This window comes from Heterodontus francisci, chromosome 17 (assembly GCF_036365525.1).
Source record: "Heterodontus francisci isolate sHetFra1 chromosome 17, sHetFra1.hap1, whole genome shotgun sequence".
In the NCBI taxonomy this organism is placed as follows: Eukaryota; Metazoa; Chordata; class Chondrichthyes; order Heterodontiformes; family Heterodontidae; genus Heterodontus; species Heterodontus francisci.
Genome location: NC_090387.1, coordinates 19,200,640 through 19,221,694, shown reverse-complemented (window position 1 = coordinate 19,221,694; position 21,055 = coordinate 19,200,640). Strand labels below are relative to the sequence as shown.

The 21,055-nt window shown below is 43.6% G+C and overlaps 1 protein-coding gene across 9 annotated transcripts in view; it reads right to left on the bottom strand.

Moving 5' to 3' along the window:
- gse1b (Gse1 coiled-coil protein b) overlaps nucleotides 1-21,055 on the bottom strand; it is a 611,543-nt gene that overhangs the window by 21,316 nt on the left and 569,172 nt on the right. For 8 of the 9 annotated variants that reach the window (XM_068049108.1, XM_068049110.1, XM_068049111.1 and 5 more), the window contains 2 exons: nucleotides 11,575-12,185; nucleotides 8,698-8,810 (listed from right to left, as the gene is read on the bottom strand). In XM_068049108.1, the coding sequence (XP_067905209.1) occupies nucleotides 8,698-8,810; nucleotides 11,575-12,185 (724 nt within the window). The remainder of the gene's footprint in view (nucleotides 1-8,697; nucleotides 8,811-11,574; nucleotides 12,186-21,055) is intronic. The other variant, XM_068049109.1, reaches the window with a different exon arrangement.

The following is a 21,055-nucleotide window of genomic DNA, read 5'->3' as shown; positions in this document are numbered from 1 at the left end:
CCACCCTGGTGGAGGTGTCAGGTATTCAAGCAAGCACAACAAGAACGCTCACAGAAAGTGCTGACAGCGTCATCAGACAACACAAAATGGCCACCGGAACCAAAGCCTTTGGGATTTGAACTCTCAAAGATGTGGTTACATTAGGAATTCTTTGGTTATTTCTTTTTGGAGTTGATTTGCCGCACATTATCACATTTTATTTTGCTTTTGGTGGGTGTGCCTTTCTACTTAGTGTCTTTAAGGGATATCAAGAAAATCACTTTCCCACCACCAATTTTGCTTGTAGCTTCCCTTTACATGCAAGCCGTGGCTCTAATTTGCAGCCAGTGGTTTCTGCAGCTAGCTGTCTCTGGAGGAAGCCGTGTGACCTGGCTGCCAGTGTGAAGAGTGGCTCGGCCTGCTCCCACAGGCCTACCAAGTTCTTACTGGCCTGTCCAGCCTCACTCCTCTCCCACTCAGGAGGACGGAAGATACAGCCACAAATCACAACTGGCAAGCAACTCTGCACGAATGGGTTTGACAGCTCTTTCGCATATCACGGAACACATCGAATGAAATAAATGGCGTGTTTTCCCCAACGCCAGGAGCACCAGGAACTAGTGTCGAACCATTTTCTGCAATTCTGCAATCCAAAATGGGCCAACTGAAGCTCTTCAGCTCGTCCCTATGTAGCTGAATTCAAGCTGTTAAATTGGTGAATTCATGGGTATAAGAACTAATGATGCTCTTCAGTGATTTAATTGTAAGCATCAGGGGAGCGAAGGAAGAAATGTATTGAGATGATAATGTAATTAAATGAAGATTGATTGACCCAGGACAAATTTAAATAGTTTTTACACCTAATTCAGGTCAGTAGGTTGTCATTTAGCACTGTTGTCTCAATGAGTCTAGTTCCCCTCAACCCACTCCATTGGATTATAGACCTGATTGACTTTTTATTATTTTCAGTCACCCGTTAGTTGCAGGGAGCGACTTATGGTAATCTACAGAATCTGCCTAGTATAGGTACAAAGAGAGCATCAGACAGGTAAAGAGTAAGTTTAAGGGTTACTGTAATCCTCAGTGTACTCACAGGTGTGAAGTTGTGTGATCATAGAATTCTACAGCACAGAAAGTTGGATCCATTGGCCGGAATTTTATCCGGGCGATGGGGGTCTCAAACACTGGAAAAAGCGGCGGCAAGAGCCCCGCGTCGCCTGCTCATCAGATCAAGTGCTAATTAGGCACTTAGGTGGACAGCAGTGGGCCTTCCCCCAGATCAAGGACCCCGGCAGCAAAAGTCCCGCCTGCTGAGAGCTGCCAGCCAACTAGAGGCCAGCAGCTCTTTAACAAAGCAGCGGCAATGCAGAGGCAGTGGTTGCTGCTGGCGCAGCACCGATCTGAGGCCCTGGACCCAGGCCACAGCTAAGTCTCAGCAGGAGAGCTTTTGCGGGGTAGGGGGATTGGCTGGCTGGCTGGCGGGCGGGGTAGGGGGACTGGCGGGCGGGGTAGGGGGGTGGCACAGCAGGCCCCCCCTTCCCAATGCCAGGTCCCTCGTTCAGGCACTAAGTACATTTTAACGAACATAAACATCAGATCTCATTGTGCCCTTCTCTGCTCTAATGAAAAGAGCCCCAGTTTCTCTCCTCTTAATTAAAGCTTCTCGTCTCTGGTATCATCTCTTCTGCATCCTTTCAATGGCCTCGATATCCTTCCCAAAATAGGTACCCAAAAAGAGACACATTATTCTAATTTCAGCTTAATCGATGATTTGCATAGGTTTAACTATACCTCTTTACTTTTGTAATTAATGCTCCTATTTCTAATAGCTGTAATCTCATTTTTTGATAGCTTCACCAACTTGTCTTTCCAATTTTAAAGATTTGTTTATCTGAACCTAAATCTCTCCGTTTCACACACACTGACTGGTACAATATCACATGTTCACCCATTTTTCTTCAGTGTCTTATGTTCTCTCCTTATTCTAACATCCACACATTTTTGGCACCATTATATTATGCTGCCAATGACTAGGTTCTTGCCCCTAACCTGAAGATGTTGGGGTACAGTTCCACAATTGTCTTTTCATACATCGGAAGGTGCAGCACGGTAAAGGCCTGCTACCCGACCCGAACCCGACGGGACCCGATGACGTGTCGAGTTCGGATTGGGTCGGGTCGCACTTCCGGGTCCGGCATTTGGGCTCAGGTCAGGTCGGGCCGGATCGGACATGCTCTATCACAACCTCAGGTAAGTGACTTTAATGTTAATTTAACTTTTGGACTTTAAAGTTTTGCCACAGTTAATTTAAGCTCGTGCAGGTAAGGAACAAAGTGAAAAACTGATGGTCGGGTCGGCGCGGGAAAAAATGGAAGGACTCGGGCCAGGTCGGGCTCGGATGGGGTTCTGTCGGGCTCAGGTCGGGTCTAATTTGCAGACCCGAGCAGGCCTTTACAGCACGGGGAAAAAGATTCTGCCTCGAACCTGAGAGGGTGGAGGGCTGTATGCAATGAAGGAAACTCAAATCATAGACCACAGGAGGAGGCCATTCAGCCCATCATGCCTGTGCCGGCTCTTTCAAAGAGCTACCCAATTAGTCCCACTCCCTGGCTCTTACCCCATAGCCCCGCAAATTTCTCTTCTTCAAATATTCATACAATTCGCTTTTCAAAGTTCCTATTGAATCTGCTTCCACCGCCCTTTCAGGCAACGCATTCTAGATCACAATTTATGACATGGAAAATATCTAATTTCCCCTCTGGTTACTGAACCTCCAAGCCAGTGGAATCAATTTCTCCTGATGTTAATACCCCACAATTTTGAACAATGCCATTAAATCTCCCCTTAATTTTCTCTGTTCTAAAGAGAACAATCCCAAGTTCTCTAATCTCTCCACATAACTGAAGTCTGTCATCCCTGGTACCATTCTAGTAAATCTCCTCTGCTCCATTGCCAAGGCCCTTGACATCCTTCGTAAAGTGTGGTGCCAGAAATTAGGCATGATGCTCTAGCTGAGGGCTAACCAATTTCTTTGTAAAATCTTACTATAACTTCCTTGTTTTTGTACTTTACGCCTTTATCCACAGCCAGGATCCCATATGCTTTTTTAGCAGACCTCTCAACTTGTCCTGCCACTTTCAAAGATTTGTGCATGTAAGGTAGAATAGGTCTCGAGCACTCATGAACTTATAAGGCAATTTGGGAAGATAAGAAGTGGAGTTGGTTGGAGTATTCAGTTTCTCTGGAGGTTGGGTTGATAAACGGGAGCATCACCACTGGCGGGAGGATGTAATTACAGCATGACAGTTTACACGGGCAGTTATTATAAATGTGCAAGTATAGGCCAATGCAAGATGTTCAGCATTTTATTGGGAGATGGCTGGTTCAGAGAGACTAGAATTACCCTTGATCTGGCACCCTGATGGTTATAATATTCCAATTCTTGCTATGTCACAGTACAGTGGGCCACAAGAATCTTTCAGCTAACATTCTTATTCGATTCCTGTCAGTAAACAATGCTTTCCATTTCAGTGTCTTGAAATGCTGGACTTCGAAAATGACCACCACTGGGGAAGCTTTCCAGTTCTATTTGACTTCATCCTGCCTAGTAATTTCTTGGTTTAGTGCCGTGTTCCACTCTCCGCTGCAGGTCACTTTGCACTATCCTCTCTCCACTGCAAATTGAGCTCGGCAACAAGTCAATGTAACTGAGCAGTGAATGGTGATCACAATCTGAGCACTGCTCCTTCTGTTAAAGGCTCATTGTTCCACGCTGCTTTTTTTTACATTATTCTTTCATGGGATGTGGGCACGCTGGCAAGGCCAGCATTTGTTGCCCATTCCTAATTGCCCTTGACAACTGAGTGGCTTGCTAGGCCATTTCAGAGGGCAGTTAAGAGTCAACCACATTGCTGTGGGTCTGGAGTCACATGTAGGCCAGACCAGGTAAGGACAGCAGCTTTCCTTTCCTAAAGGACATTAGTGAACCAGATGGGTTTTTACGACAATCGATGATAGTTTCATGGCACCATTACTGAGACTAGCTTTCAATTCCAGATTTTTTAATATTAATTAATTGAACTTAGAAATGAATTGATCTTAAATTCCACCAGCTGCCATGGCAGATCAACTCGGTTCTGCTTGTTGGGTAACGGCTGTCCAATTTGCTTTTGTTTCTTACAGGGCTATTCCTGTTTTAATACACTGTTAGATAAACTGCTCAGTATTCAGCTCATTCATAGAAAGCAGTGGGAAATGGCCATCTCCTTAATTACACCAAACTAAAGACAAAGCAGTGGAGAAGCTGTTCAGGAGCTTTTTCTTTTGCTGGGAATGAAACTTGGAAAGGCTGCTCTGCAGGTACTCCCTCATTCCATAATTCATCACTGTGGTAGAGGCCAGTGCTGAAAAATAGTCACTTTGCCTAGATAATTTATTATAACCTGGCACTGTGACTGCTGGTGGCTGACGTAATGAGTGCACCACACTGAGCCTGACAGACCAGGGAGTTTTAATCGCAGTCAGACAGTAGAGGTATTAGTTTCCCAGTCTGGGGCCAAGGAAAGTAAGACAGGGATCACGCTCTCTGCAATCTCTACGGGAAAATAAGTGCATTTGTTTGTCTGTGTATATATGAGCGTGGGTGGTGTGATGAATCATAGGTATAAAAGGCTTAATTAGGTAAAATTTAGATATAATTAATATATTATACCTTTTAGAATTAATGATTGAATGGATGGTGTTAAAATGAGGTGAGAAAGGGATCTAGGGTTCCCTCTCAGCCTTCACCTGGTCTTAATGTAAAAGGGTGTAATTTTTAAACACACTGTTTTTTTTTAGCTCCCCCTTAGTGAATCTTTGTTCATTAACTTCCAATTAAAATGCAAAGAAACTAGCCAAATAGGTTTTCTTAGGTTTAAAGAAAAAAGGTTGAACTTTATTAAACTTAAACTCCAATTCGGTTAACGCCTACAGACACGCGTCGTGCCCACGCTAGCATGCATACGCGATACACACATGCAGATAGAGACAGAAAAGAGCAGAAGAAATAAAGTGGAAAAGTTTGAGGCAATATCTGAAGATGGTTTTGGTTAATGTTCTTCAAGCTCGTTGTAGAGTCCTTGATTATAGGTAGGTGTTGTTTTTCGTTGGGACCCAGTATTCTTCTTAAACCTTGTTTGATGTAGGAGACTTTTCTCTCTTGCCATTCATGTGTCTTCAGTGGGTCCAGACGCTTGTGAGAAAGAGACGAAAGCAGACAGGAGAGGTCTTTTCACTCCAGGAGCAGACAGTCTTTGAGTTCAAAAACTCTGTGGCTAGTTCAAAAAACCGTGGACCAGCCAGTTAGTCATGTGACCAGCTGGTTTAACCAGTCCTGGTTTTTGTGGATTGTATCACCTTAGCAGTCTCTGGAATGCTCTTCCTTATACCTTCAATGTCTAGTAATCAAAATCCATTGTGGGTTGATTGTGTCAGGGAATGGTCCTTTTGTCTCCACAAGCACTGTCTGTTAGTATATAAACAGTTTTTCCGCTAAGTATCTGGCAGCCCTTGAAACAAGCCTTCTCTTCTTCCCAGCAAGTTTAAAATCAATGTTCATATGACAAAATTAATATGCCTCATTCTTGGCAGTTGGGGGTCCGCATGGCAATGGTCAGTTTTCAAGACTCACTAAAATTCCCTTTTAAGGAGACTTAAAAATCTATAAACACCGCTGTTACCAGAAACATCTTTTAAGTTAATAAAAATCCATTCCAAGGTCTCTGCTACAATGGAATTAGAAGATGAAACACACTGGGATATCCTTTGTAAGGTCAGTACTGATAACTATAAACTTAATTAGTTGATAGTGTTAGTGATATAGACAGACTGACTCAAGAGGATGGTACAAGGTACCATAAAAGGACAACTACAGATAATAAATTACAAAAAGAAATGGCACTTACAAAAACAGATGCCAAGTAAACCCAATTACGAACATTTTGACCAGATAAAAGCTCACAACTTCAAGAGAAGGGAATTTCCAGCAAATACATTATGTGGGAATGGTAGCTAATGATATTACCATATATGGATCTCAAAAGCAGGGAAAAAACACACAAAGGTAACATCTACATTCTAAAAGAAGAGATGATAGATTAGAAACAGTATAAACATGAGAGTTTTGAATCAAAAAAATAGAAGTATTGAATTCCTCATCAATGCTTCTTAACCTGTGCTACTCGAGGAATTTACGGTAAAAGTTTACTTTACATTTTGATGGATATTCTAAGATATTTTGCAGTAACATTGTCACGGTTGTACTTTTAGATTCTATTTTAGAAATAAGATTATGTTTTACATCTCTTAGTAATCTTTGATATTGTAGTATACTTAGCCACTTAAGGTGTATTGCATGTCCAATTCTTTAATAAATATACAAAAGTTAATAAATCGTCTCATGTAGTATTCTGTATACAACTACAAGAACCCCCTCTCTGTCTCCTTAAGTGGGGAGATGCTTATTGAAGAGAGTTTCCAGGACCCTTATAATATCTGGGATATTTATGACTTAGCTATAATTATTAAAAAATAGGCCATCCAAAAGATAGCAATATTCTCTGTTGGTTTTCTTTCTTTGAGGGAAGACTAATTTAGTTCTTCAGACCCAAACAAGTGTCTGTAGGAATCTGTCTGGTCTGAACTTAATTAAAGGAGACTTATAGGGATGTACACTTGAATTGGTTTAGTCCCTATAAGGGGTTAAAGTCACAAATCACTTCAGTGTCTGTTGTGGGTGTCTGTGCATACATAAGCATGCGTGTCTGTCTGTGCATATATGAGCGTGGGTGTCTGCCTGTACATATAGGAGGAGTGCATTTGTCAGTCTGTGTATGAATGAGTGTGGGTGTCTGCCTGTGTATATATATGAATGTGGGTGTCTGCCTGTCGATATTTGGTGAGGAGAGAGTAAGGGTTGGCTGTGGCACCTCTGACAGTGAAACAGCATAGCCATATTTACTGAAGGATGGGCATGTACTTCAGGTAGCAAAGGGTGGGCAGTGCCTGTGAAAGACTCTTCCAGCCTTTGGATCATGGAGGGTAGAAATTTGAAGCTAAGTAGGAATAAAAGAATTACCATGAGCAATAAAAAAAAGTTTATGACTTCCAAATGAATGTATAATTTCATTTTAAGCCTTTTTTCTCCTTCATCAAGTTTGTCTTAAAATAGTGGCAACCCATGATGTAGCAAGAGAAGAATCTAAATTGAAAGGAATTCCTAAGCCTGTTAGCACACTGTACACACTGATGAGCTTTGAGAGAGAGGGAGAGGCCAGGTCGTCGACAACTTAGAAAATTATTCTGGTGAATAATTCTGATGAAAGGTCACAGACCTGAAATGTTAACTCTGCTTCTCTCTCCACAGATGCTGCCTGCATGCTGAGGATTTCCAGCATTTTCTGTTTTTATTTCAGATTTCCAGCATCTGCTGTATTTTGCTTTTATTAAAATAATTTTGGGATTTAGACAAAACTCTTCAGAAGGAACAAGATCGTCTTAAAAGTAAAATGCTGAAACTCTGTTCTTTGGGAAGCAAACGAGTTGAAATTTAGATGCTGGGGAATGGTTAAGTCATGAGTTCACAAGGCAGAACAGCTCTAAAACTCACTGCTGGTCTCAACAGAGAAGTCCTGTTCAGTGCTATTTAAAGAAGCTGATTAAAATTGTGAGGGATCTAGACAGAGTGGAAGGAAGGCTCTATTCCCCTTGGTTGAGGGATCCATAACCAGGGGGTGTAGATTTAGGGCAAGAGGTAGGAGGTTTAGAGGGGATTTGAGGGGAAATTTTTCACCCAGAGGCTGGTGGGGATCTGGAACTCACTACGTCAAAGGGTGGTATAGGCAGAAATCCTCATAACATTTGAAAAGTACTTGAATATGCATTTGAAGTGCCGTAACCTACAAATCTACAGACCATGAGCTGAAAAGTGGAATTAGGCTGGATAGCTACATGTCGGCCGGTGCAGACACGATGGGCTGAATGGCCTCCTTCAGTGCTGTAAATTTCAGTGATTCTATGACTCCCCCATTGCATGTGTAAAAGAATATCAAGACAAAGGGGAATGGATGACATGTACTTGGATCTGGTGATGTTATTTCAGTCCATCCTTCCAAGATTCTGCTAATACCCCTCTCCCGAAATTTGGCATTTTGTCTGCACCGGAATGTGCAACCAATCTGAAAATTCTCCAAGACTTTGCGTCTTGTTAAAGTGTTCACTATTTTTTCTATTGTTATTCTCTACAGTCAGACTATCTGTATTTTCTGCACTAAGACGACCTCTCATTGAGCCAAGATTTCTTATGAGCCCCTCAACACCTTTTCATCGAACCATAACTACCTGCAGTGATATCTGCAAAACTACTAACATATTTACTTGCATTACTCGCAGTCATCCCAATGTCTCGACTAACATGAATTCCTTCACCCCCTGTTATTAGGCGTGTGTGCTGTTGGATTTCCCACCTCTGTTGCATTTTTGTTTTGGAAAATTCAAAAATAAGCAGTGAGCTTTGAGAGAAAACCATTTTGTTAAAAGGAGATGGGGACGGCAAATTAATGATGTGACCTGGAAGGCAAAAAAAAAAAAAGAGGCTTCTAAGTCTATTAGATTCTCGTCATCATTTCACAACCTATTTTTAATATGCAGTTCTGCCACAACGGAGAAGTGTTAACATACCTCAGATGAATCGTCAAGTTTTAGAGGCGGCTTCCCAGCGACTCGTCGGAGATGTGCTCGAACTTCCTCTTCATCACTTTCATCATACGAATCATCAAAGTCATAGTAATAACCTAATTAGGAACAGTGGAAGCAAAGCGACAGAATAACTGACAATGCAGCCTGACAGTGTGCAAATATGCTTCGCTGTGTCAGCACATTCATCCCGAGCAGTGCTGCCCAATTAGTTCATTTCAATCCTTCAATTAACTAACTACAACCGAGCACACACACTGAGAGCCCCAGCAGCGCGTCTTTCTAAATATAGCCCGTTGAATCAAGAACCACACTGGCTCAAAATGAAAACTTTATTTTCAAAGGTACATCACGTTCAGGTGGATGATGAGGAAATTGGTCCTGTCAGCGGGTAAGTGCTGGGGTGCTGAGCCACAGAGACCACAGGGGTTTCAATCCCTAAACTATGTGTGCTGACGTCAGCCTGAGTAGTTTTACAACTGGCAGGTTATGAAAGAGAGGGGAGAGAAAAATAAGAGCCATTCCTATTCCTCATCATAATCCTTGTCCCAAGAAACTGCGAGTGGATTTATTCTCTCAGGTAGGAAGGTCTGAGCAAGTTCAAGAGCAAAGGTATTTTGTCTTTTTTCTTAAGAACCCACCAGATCTTCAGGCTTGCAGCCTCCACAATATCAGGAATGAGGTCCTGTAGGCTGAGTTTAGGGACTTAGCAAAGAGATTAGCAAGTAGGAGCTCAAAGGTAGTAATCTCCAGATTACTCCCAAGGCCATGTGCTAGTGAGTACAGAAATAGGAGAATACACTAGATGAATGCGTGGCAGGAGAGACAGTGCAGGGGGGAGAGCTTCAGTTTTCTGGGGCATTGGGACTGGTTCTGGGGAAGGTGGGACCTGTACAAGCCAGACGGTCGACACCTGAACAGGATCGGGACGAATATCCTTGCAGGAAGGTTTGCTAGCGCTGTTGGGGATGGTTTAAACTAGATTGGCAGAGGGATGGGAACCTGAGGGCAGTTTCAAATTGAACAAATTCAGAGCAGGAAAGGGGAGGCAGAAATTAGCGAGTGACTCTGAAAGACAGAAGAGGCAAAGGGGGATAAAGTGTGCAGCGAATGCTCTGAGGATCATCTTGAAATCCTCACTAGATAGAGGAGAGGTGGAGAGGTACCAGAGGATTGGAGGTCTGTGAAAGTTGTACCATTGTTTAAAAAGGGTACGAGGGATAGGCCAAATAATTATAGGCCGGTCAGTCTGACCTCAGTGGTGGGTAATTTATTAGGTTATCCTATCTCTCAGAATTGATTCTATCACTTAGAAAGGCACGGATTAACCAGGGATAGTCAGCATGTATTTGTTAAGGGAAGGTCGTGTCTTACAAACTTAATTGAATTTTTTGAGGAAATAACAAGGAGGATTGATGAGGGTAGTGCAGTGGATGTTGTCTACATGGATTTTAGTAAAGCATTTGACAAGGTTCCACAGACTGGTCAGAAAAGTAAAAGTCCATGGGATACAGGGGGATGTGGTGAGTTGGATCCAAAACTGGCTTAGTGTTGTGTCCCGTGCTGTTTGTGGTATATATTAATGATTTGGACTTAAATGTGGGAGGCATGATTGGGATATTTGCAGATGAAACAAAAATTGGCCGTGTAGTTGATAGTGAAGAGGATAGCTGTAGAATGATTTTGGTTGGGTGGGTGGAAAAGTGGCAAATGGAATTCAATCTGGAGAAGTGTGAGGTAATGCATTTGGGGTGGGCAAACAAAGCAAGGGAATACACAATAAACAGGAGGATATTGAAAGGGGTCGAGGAAATAAGAGATCTTAGACTGCATGTCCACAGGACAGGTAGACGAAGTGGTGAGGAAGCCATATCGAATGCTTTCCTTTATTGGCCGAGGTATAGAATACAAAAGCAGAGATGTAATGCTGGAACTGTATAAAACACTGGTTAAGCCACAGCTGGAGTATTGCGTACAGCTCTGGTCACATTACAGGAAGGACATAATTGCTCTGGAGAGAGTACAGAGGAGATTTACAAGAATGTTGCCAGGGCTCGAAAATTGCAACTATGAGGAAAGTTGGGATAGGCTGGGGTTGTTTTCCTTCGAACAGGGGAGGCTGAGGGGTGACTTAATTGAGGTGTACAAAATTATGAGGGGCCTAGATAGAGCAGACAGGAAGAACCTGTTTCTCCCTGTGGAGAGGTCAATTACTAGGGGGGCACAGATTTAAGGTGATTGGCAGAAGGATTACAGGGGACATGAGGAGAACTGTTTTCACCCAGAGGGTGGTGGGTGTCTGGAATTCACTGCACAGATCAGTGGTGGAGGCAGAAACCCTCAACTCATTTAAAAGGTACCTGGACATGCACCTGAAGTGCTGTAACCTGCAAGGCTACAGACTAGGTGCTGGAAGGTGGGATCAGAATAGGGGGCCAGTTTTTCAGCCGGCACAGACACAATGGGCTGAATGGCCTCTTTCTGTGCCATACATTTTGTATGGTTCTATCAATGGGGTCTCCTGCTCTTCAGCTGAAAGGCCTGCAGCTGCACTTCATTCCCATCCCTCATTTGCTGGGAAATGCCCTGCCAGGGGGTGGAGGCCTGGGCCAAGGGTGCAACAACACCCTACTACTAATGGGCTGCTGGGATACAAATGAGACTGCAAGGGGCTTGGACAGTGGCAGCTTACTTTGGGTACAAAGCAGCAGGACACAGACAGGCCAGGCCAAAAAAAAAGCTCCATACTCCCCTGAAACCAAAATAAATCACCACAAAGCCCATGCACTATCACTGGCGTGGATCTGAGATAGCACAACGAAACACTCAAACAATTGAATGTGTTGCGTCGCCGAGATTCACCTTTCTCTTTTGCCTCTTTCCGTTTCTTCTCCTCGAGGTCCAGCTTGCTTATCAGCCTCCTGTGTCGCTGCAGAAGTTCGTCATAGACATACATGGGCCCTGGCACTCGTGGCTGGCCATGAGACTGCCTATAGGTGGAAGCCGACTTGTGCAATAAACTCATGTCATTGTACTGCCCTGGAAAGGGCAAGGACATCCTCTGCTGGTTGAGGATGGACTGGGCGGATTTCTCCAACTCGGCAAAAGGGGGACCGTAAGAATGGGAGTGTGCAGCATGCTCCAGGGAGCCAGGACCTCGCGGGAGCTGGTACTTCTCAGGGACCTCTCGTCTCTTGACCGTATCCTCATGGCTGTGGATCTTCTCCATCTTGATGAGTGGGCCCGAAGGCCGATGCGAGTCATAGTGACTGGCGTAGTTGTTCAGCAAGTGGTGATCGTGATTCTTGCGGGCTTCGGCATGGTTATCCATCAGGGTCACTGGGTTCCACAGGACGGCTGGGCTGGAATGGTGCTCCTTGTGCTGTGGTTTAGGCGAGATGAGCGGTGGCGGGGCTCCCAGCTGCTGGGGCTGATCTCTGCTACAGAGCTCATGGTGACTAGGCCCAGATCTGCTGAGACAATAACAATACAAAGAAACAACATCAGCACAATACATGCATGTCTACATTTCCTGCTCGTGGGGGAATCCAAAACTAGGGGTCTTATAAATATAAGATATACATGAGTAAATCCAATAAGAGATTCAGGAGAAACCTCTTTACATAGTATTTTCAGCACAGAAACAGGCCATTTAGTCCTACTGCTCTCTGCAGTGTTTATGCTCCACCTGAGCCTCCTCCCACCCAATTCATCTCACCCTATCACCACATCCTTCCAATCCCTTCTCCCTCATGTGCTTATCTAGCTTCCCCTTAAATGCATCCATATTCTCACCAGTCTCTGGGTAAAGAAGTTTCTCCTGAATTCCCTATCGAGAATGGTGAGAATGTGGAACTTGCTATCACAGGGAGTGGTTGAGGTGAATATCAGAGATGCATTTAAGAAGAAGCTGGCTAAGGGTGTGAGGGAAAAAGGACTAGAAGCTTATAGGAGGAGCCCTCTCAATTCAAATCTCACTGATACTCCCCGATTGAAATTTCAAATGATACCTCTTCTCTGCACTGAAATCTCAAAGTTCCTTCGGACTTCAAATCTACAGTGACATTTCTTTTCAACTCCCCAGGTTTGATTCCTCTAATAAATAAGGCAAAGGGAAAGAGGAGGTGAAAAGGAGGGGGAGTACAATGGCAGACGTGGACCAGATCGGCTGTCCCGCTGACTGAATAGGCTGATTCATGTCTTTAAGTGCACACATGCAGTAAGAGTACTTAGGAGAGTTAGTAGAGGGCAGCACTCAGGTGATCTTACCCGAACATGGCCCTGTGCCTTCAGACAGGAGAAGGAAAAGGAGGAATCTGATTAGGATGGACGGTCCTTGCAACAATGACAGTGATCCAGCACTGCCTAGTTGAGGCATTTAGTTATTCCTTCCTCTGAAGGGCTCATTATTGAGCCCCATGCCAGTAATGATGATGACGCCTGAACAAAGCCAGGTTGTTACTTCAGCTGCAGAGCACGAAGCCAAAGAACATGACATGGACTTGAGTGGAGACCAGCTGCCACATTCATTTTCCCAACTGCACAGGATGACATCCTGGCTCTCAATCTTTTTGTTCGAGGTAATGCACACACATGCTGCAAACAAAGTGAACAATTCCCACGTATCAGAAATCGCAAAGACCCTGCCATCAAAAAAACATCATTTGACAGCCTGGTCTGTTAAAACTTTGTTTCTTCCAGTTTTGAAGGATTAAAAAAAAAAAATACATGGGTGGAGTGAGTCACAAGTTAAATAGTTGGTGAGTACCCTGGAGTATTGACTAGGCAAATTACAACTTTATCCAGTTAGGACTGCTCATGGAAATAAAATTTAAAAAATTAGGTTTGACAGGGAGGTTTTAAGTCCCCAAAATACATGAGGCATGTTGAAAAAGGAAGACTAGGGCAGCATCAACCAAGGTTAAGTAACTGTGGTACAATCTTTTTAAAGCTACTGTTTTTTCAAAGTCACATCATTACTATACAACGTTATATTTGACTGGCTTTTAATTATGAGATTAACCTTGTGCCCCTCACAAGTGTTGAAAGCAGCCATTGCACAGTTCCCCTGGGATGCTGCAAACAAACCCTACAGGCTTGTTTCTTTATATATTTGCACGAACACGAGCAGCAGGATTTTCGTGAGCTGATGGGCGGGGGGAGCGGGTGGAGATGAGAAAACGGAGGCGGGTGTGCTGCCAGCTGGTGTGCTGGTTTGCTGATACCATCCTGAACCCGAGATATTTTGGGCAAGGGCGGGAAGGGGGCGGAACTGCTACCTGCCTGCAAGTGGCGGAGAGCTAGTACAACTCATTAACAGACCAATTAAGGCCATAGATCGGAGGTCGACTGGAATTTTGGGATCCCCCCCATGGTCAAAAGGCCTACTTAACACTGTCAAGATTCAAATAGCGGAAATCTGTCAGTACATCTCACTGGCTCCCACACTCACTGTTCCTCTAAGTCTGACTCTGCACTCTTCCCTTCTTTACAACCCACTACTGGCAGCTGTGCTCCCAGCTGTTTAACTCCTCTATCTCTCTACCTTCTTCTTCTTCAAGACCCTTCTTAAAACCCACCCATTTGACCAATCTTTTGGTACCCCCTTGTAACCTTTCCTTCTTTGGTTTGGTGTTGGCTTTCCTTTCATCACTGTAAGTGCCTAGGGATGTTTATGTTAAAGGTGCTACATAAATGTAAGTCGTTGTTGGTGTGACACAATCTCCACTTTTAGACTCCCCAGGCATGTCAGAGCTTCCATCATTCACTACTGCCATCGCCACCCCACCACCAGCCACACTCTTCCAGTGTATAAGAATGCTGTGATATAAAGGCCCACACCAGAGACTTGAGCACAAAATCCAGATTGGCATTCCCAATGTAGTATTGAAGGAGTGCTGCACTGTTGGAGGTGCCGACTTTCAGATGAGACGTTAATTGAGGCCCTAGCTGCTATCTCAGGTGGACGTAAAAGATCCCATGGCACTATTTCGAAGGACAGCAGGGGAGTTCTGGCCAACGTTTATCCCTCAACCAACATCGCTAAAAGGATTAATCCGGTCATTAGCACATTGCTGTTTGTGGGAGCTTGCTGTGTGCAATTAGAACCATAGAAACCACAGAACCATAGCTGCTGTGTTTCCTACATGATAACAGTGACTGCACTTTAAAAGTACTTCATTGGCTGTAGAGCGCTTTGGGACATCCTGAGGTCATGAAAGGTGCTACATAAATGAAAATCCTTCTTTTCTTAAAGCCTGCATTTGATCCCCAGTTTGTGCTGTGTTGGCTGACTGTTAGTGGGAGTCACAGCAGGGACATTATTGTGCACTCCCTCCTCCTGCCCACTGCTGCAAAATGGATGTGTATTGTGAATGTCAGATGAAGTCTTGGCTGCAATGCCCACCATGAGGGGATAGCCTGCCAACACTCGCAGTCTTGGCTCACACATAAGGGAGGGGCACTCGGTCTAGATACAGGGCAATGGCTGTGCCCATGGAACAGCACCAGGAAGAGTCAACATCTTCAAGAGAGAGGGGAGTGTACGGGAACAGTCAGAGGGATAAAAAAGAAATACAGGAGAAAATTAGATCAGTAAAATGATAGTAAATAAATAAGAAGTTTATTTAAGACACTAGAGGACTATGTAGGTCCATTACAGGCAGAGTCAGGAGAATTTATAATGGGGAATAGAGAAATGGCAGAGAAGCTAAATGATTACTTTGTGTCTGTCTTCACTAAGGAAGATACAAGAAATCTCCCAGAATTAGAGATCCAAGGAATGAGGGAGAATGAGGAATTGAAGGAAATTAGTATTAGTAAGAAAGTTGTATTGGAGAAATTAATGGAGCTGAAGTTTGATAAGGCCCCAGGACCTGATATTTTACATCCCAGAGTGTTGAAAGAGGTAGCTATGGAGATGGTGGACGCATTGTTGATCATATTCCAAAATTCTACAGATTCTGAAGCGGTTCCTGCAGATTGGAAGGTAGCAAATGTCACCCCACTATTTAAGAAGGGAGGGAGAGAGACAACAGGGAAGTAAAGACTTATTATCCTTATATCAGTAAGTAGGGAAAATGTTAGAATCTATTCTAAAGGATGTGATAAATGGACACTTGGATAATAATGATCTGATTGGGCATAGTCAACATGGATTTATCAATGAGAAATCATGTTTGACGAACCTGTTGGAGTTTTTTCAGGATGTTACTAACAGAATTGATAAAGGGGAGTCAGTGGATGTAGTATACTTGGATTTTCAAAAGTCTTTTGACAAAGTCCCCCACAGGTAGTTGGTTAGCAAAATTAAAGCACATGGGATAGAAGGTAATATACTGGCATGGATTAAGGATTGGTTAACAGACAGAAAACAGAGAGCAGGAATAAATGGGTCATTCTTGCATTGGCAGGCTGTGATTAGTGGGGTACAGCAAGGATCAGTACTTGGGCCCCAGCTGTTCACAACATATATCAATGATTTGGATGTGGGGACCAAATGTAATATTTCCAAGTGCGCAGATGACCCAAAACTAGGTGGGAATGTGTGTTGTGAGGATGATGCAAAGCATCTTCAAAGGGATTTGGACAGACTTAGTGAGTGGGTAAGAACATGGCAGATGGAATATAATGTGAAAAAATGTGAGGTTATCCACTTTGGTAGGAGGAATAGATGTGCAGGGTATTTCTTAAATGGTAAGAGATTAGAAAGTGTAGATGTACAAAGGGACCTGATGTCCTTGTCAATAAGTCACTGAAAGCTAACATGCAGGTGCAGCAAGCAATTAGGAAGACTAATGGTATGTTAGCCTTTACTGCAAGATGATTTGAGTACAGGAGTAGTGAAGTCTTGCTTCAATTGTATGGAATCTATGTTAAACTGCACCTGGAGTACATGTGCAGTTTTGGTCCCCTTACCTTAGGAAGGATATTATTGCCATAACAGGGAGTGCAACGAAGGTTCCCAGGATGGTGGGACTGTCCTATGAAGAAAGATTGGGGAAACTGGGCCTGTATTCTCTAGAATTTCGAAGAATGAGAGGTGATCTCATTGAAACCTACAAAATACTGAAAGGGAAAGACAGGGTAGATGCAGGTAAGATGTTTCCCCTGGTTGGGGAGTCTAGAACCAGGGGACACAATTTCAGAATAAGAGGGAAGCCACTTAGGACAGAGATGAGGAGAAATTTCTTTACTCAGAGGGTTGTGAATCTTTGGAATTCTCTACCCCAGAGGGCTGTGGAATCTCAGTCATTGAGTATGTTTAAATCATAGGTTAACATATTTCTAAATACCAATGACATAAAGGGATATGAGGACAATGTGGGAAAAAGGCATTGAAGTGGATGTTCAGCCATGATCCTATTGACTGACAGAGCAGGCTCAATGGGCTGAATGGCCATCTCCTGTTCCTATGTTTCTACTTGGGCAGCCAAGGAGAACTGTACCACATTCAGTATGATCAGCTTGAAGGGAATGAAGGTTTAAAGACTCTGTATACAGTTATGAAGTTGCAAATATATTCTGTGAGGAGAGTAGTTATACCTCATTTTCCTTTGCCTTCAGTAAACAGATTAGATTCATCAACTCAACCGTGTCCAGTCACCATTATTCTTCTGTCACTATTTCATTTAAGCAGTCAGTTGCAAAGAGGCTTTTTTTTGTTCAGAACAATGCAATTATCAGCCAGCATTAGACAGATGAGGCAGGATATCATCCGTTTCCTGAATATGAGTCTAGTATTATCATAATATTAATTAGAAATCACCTAAATGCCTCAAAAGCAGCTGGGGGCGTTTGGGTTATTATAAAGCTTTGAATTGCACAACCATCCCCTCGAAACACAGAGAGAATAAAGTGAGAATCACACATCCCAGCCCCTATCACACCCGATTAGCCTGCTAAGCTGAGAGAGATATATAAAAAAAAACCTGACAATAATAAATCATCAGAGCGGGAGGCTGTTCATGTGAGCAATGCTTAATCATCCAGCAATGGACTGAACAAACAGGCGTCAGAAAATTTTATTCATTGCAACCCCTGTGGCTTCAGGATGTGAATACAATTACCTTTTCAGTTTCGCTCATAGTTGTGTCAATAGAGAGAGAGAGAGTAATTGTAATACGGCAGCTTGCAAATTATGGTGACCTTTGCTCTCCATAAAGTGTCATATAATTATCAGTGTGGTTATCTACATATAATTTGTCATCCAACATACTGTTAAAAAGCCAATTTAACTGTAATCGCAGCTAGTGTATGGATCTGTACTATCATCTGGGCTTTGCGTACGAGTCCATTATCTGTGAGCACTGAATAACTGGACTGTCATGACACAGACAGATCATTTAAAAATATGGCAGTCTTTGTAGGATTGGAATGTTTTAATTTGGCAATCAAGCCAGTGTAACATCTGATATTGCAATGCTATTACTACAAAGTTTTTGTGTTCAAATCTTCTTCTCTGTCACTTAAGGTGTTGACTAACTCGGAGGCACCATTCCACAAGCAAGATGAGCCCGCCAGTGCCTTGGAAAAGCTGCCATTCTTCCTGTGCATGTCTGGACAGCAAATGGCAGTAGGCAAAGGCACCCATAGAGGGCATCATTTCCAAACCCAATATCCAAGCTGGGGTATCTGGACAATGATTAAGAGCGGGAAATAATCAAATAACTTATGAATGTTGATCATTATCTTAAGGCGACTGGGATTCATAAGTGAGGAAGCAATGCTTTAGTTGTTTCGAGATTTGGTCAGGCTCCACCTCGAATAAAGCGTTTAGTTTTGGGCATCGAACTTCAGGAAAGATGTATTAGCTTTGCAGGGAGAACAACACACATTAACCTCAATGATACCAGGGCTTAAAGGGCTAAATTGTGAGGGCATGTGATCTAATTGAGGTATTTAAAATGACAAAGGGATGATAGGATAGATACAGAGAAACTATTTCATCTGATGAGGAAATTCAGAACAAGGGAGCATAATAGTAAAATTAGAGCCTGGCCAGTTAGGAGTGAAATTACTTAATGCTTTCACTTTTAAAATAACGTCAGAGGTGCGGTTTAAGTGCCTTTTTATTTCACTATCCCTCTCCCAAACCCTAGAGACCAGCATATCTCCTCTTTTATTGAGCATCAGCCCAAGACTGTCAGTGTCCATCGTCTGAACACTCACTGTTAAAATGTCCCAGCCTTTCATTGTTTCTGCAGATTCCTGAACAAAGCTGGTAACTGCTGCATCTTTCTTATGTATCTCATCGAATTAGATTAACACAGAAGGAGGCCATTCAGCCATCATGCCAAGGCTGGCTCTTTTGAAGAAGCTATCTAATTAGTTCTGCTGCTGCTGTTTCCCTATAGCCTGGCAAATCTTTCCCCTTCAAGTATTTATCCAATTCCATTTTGAAAGTTACTATTGAATCTGCTTCCACTGCTCTTTCAGGCAGTGCAATGTAGAGCATAATAACTCAATTGATAAAAGAAAAAAAATCATCTCCCCTTTGGTTCTTTTGCCAATTACCTGAAATTTGTGCCCACTGGTTACTGACTTTCCTGAGAGTAGAAACAGTTTCTTCCTGTCTATCAAAACACCTCAAAATGTTCAACACACCTCCAATAAATCTCCCCATAACCTTCTCAAATACTGTGAAAACTATGGTATTAAGGTGCAGACTAGATTTTCCTTTTTTGGGGATATATTTTGAATCATGCCCTCCTCTTGTGGGAGTGCAATTACACATACCAACCAGTTACCTCACCCTAGTCTCCAATCTTTTCTATATACTATCGCAACAGTGAGGTTATTTTACTGGCTGGCCTACACATACTTAGCCACTTCAGAATAACATGTCACAGCTCGGACAGTCGTTTGGTCTGGTTGTTTCTCAATGTCCGAATGTCTAATGTCCTTTAGGGACGGAAATCTGCTGTCCTTACCCAGTCTGGCCGACATGTGACTCCAGATCCACAGCAATGTGGTTGACTCTTAAATGCCCTCTGAGAATCAAGGGCAAATAGGGATGGGCAATAAATGCTGGCCTAGCCAGCAACGCCCACATCCCATGAACGAATAAAAAAAAAATCCGGCTTGGTGTTGTGCTAAATGGGAAATCCATATGATGGTGCAGGTTCTCTGATTCAGATGGGGTGGGGGGGGGGGGGGGGGGGGGGAGTGGGGAGGTGATGGTGGTGGGTGAAGGGGGTGTGATTAGTTAACCGAAAATTGTATTCTCAGTGAAGCAAAAGACTGATTCTGTCGTCAGCCCTCTTTCTAGTGCCTTCACGGTTCATACAAGAAATCACGAATTATATGGAGAAATCATCATAGGTTCATAAAAGATGAATAGACACAACAAGCATCTTAAGAGCTGATTCCAAAGGGAGTTGAAGACGGTTGCTTCAAACTGCTTTAACTGAAACAAGCTCTGGGACTCTCCATCTAATCCCCAGTGGATACACTGATAAAAAGCATTCTATGTGCTCTTAACTCGTGGCTACTGAAACACAAGACATAAACTGCCATGAGCACACTTCCCTTGTGACCTGTAACAGCCTTCAGCTGTGGCTGACCTTACTAAAATTTCATTAAGCTGAAAGCCCCCAAGGATTCTATTTTGCTATCTATATATTTCTGAAAACAGCTCCTTTATTCTCTCTTCAAACTATTTTTGTTTGTTTAAGTTCAATTTCAAATACTGCGGTTAAAACATTGCCTGCATCTTAACCCAATGTCAACAGTTCTGCAAACTGTTGCTTTTTGGCAAATATTCACAGAAGAATGCCAGCAATGCCTATCAGAGTGCAGTAGAGACACTGAATCTATTCCCATTACACACTAATGGGGAGAGTTTTATGCTATCCTCTGTGGTGAGTTTAGAGGCAGGAAGACCATTTAATCGTGCGGGATTGTGGCAGGAGGGACCCCTCCATCTTCCCGCCTCCACTCCAATTAAGTCTATGGCGGGAAGGCCCATGGATGGCCTTCCCACCCACCGCCAATTGAGGCCCTTAAGTGGGCAATTAATGCCCAATTAAGCACCTCATGCTGCCGTTGGTATTAGCCTGGTGGCAGTGGGGGGGGGGGGGGGGGGGGGGGGTGCCTGTGGCCACACGGAAAGCACACCAAGCAAACCCTTGTGGTTGCTTGCCGGCTCCGTTGGGGGAGTTCCTCGTTAAAAAGCACTTAGTGCCTGGTTCGAGGGATCCAGCATCAGAAAGGGGGGAGGGAGCACTAAGAACCACCCCCGACATCCCCTCCCCTGCAACTCCCACCCTGCAAACACCTCCAGCCCTGACTCTCCTGTGGGCTGCGTCCCTCGCCTCCGGTGGGTCCGCTACCGGCAGCAGCC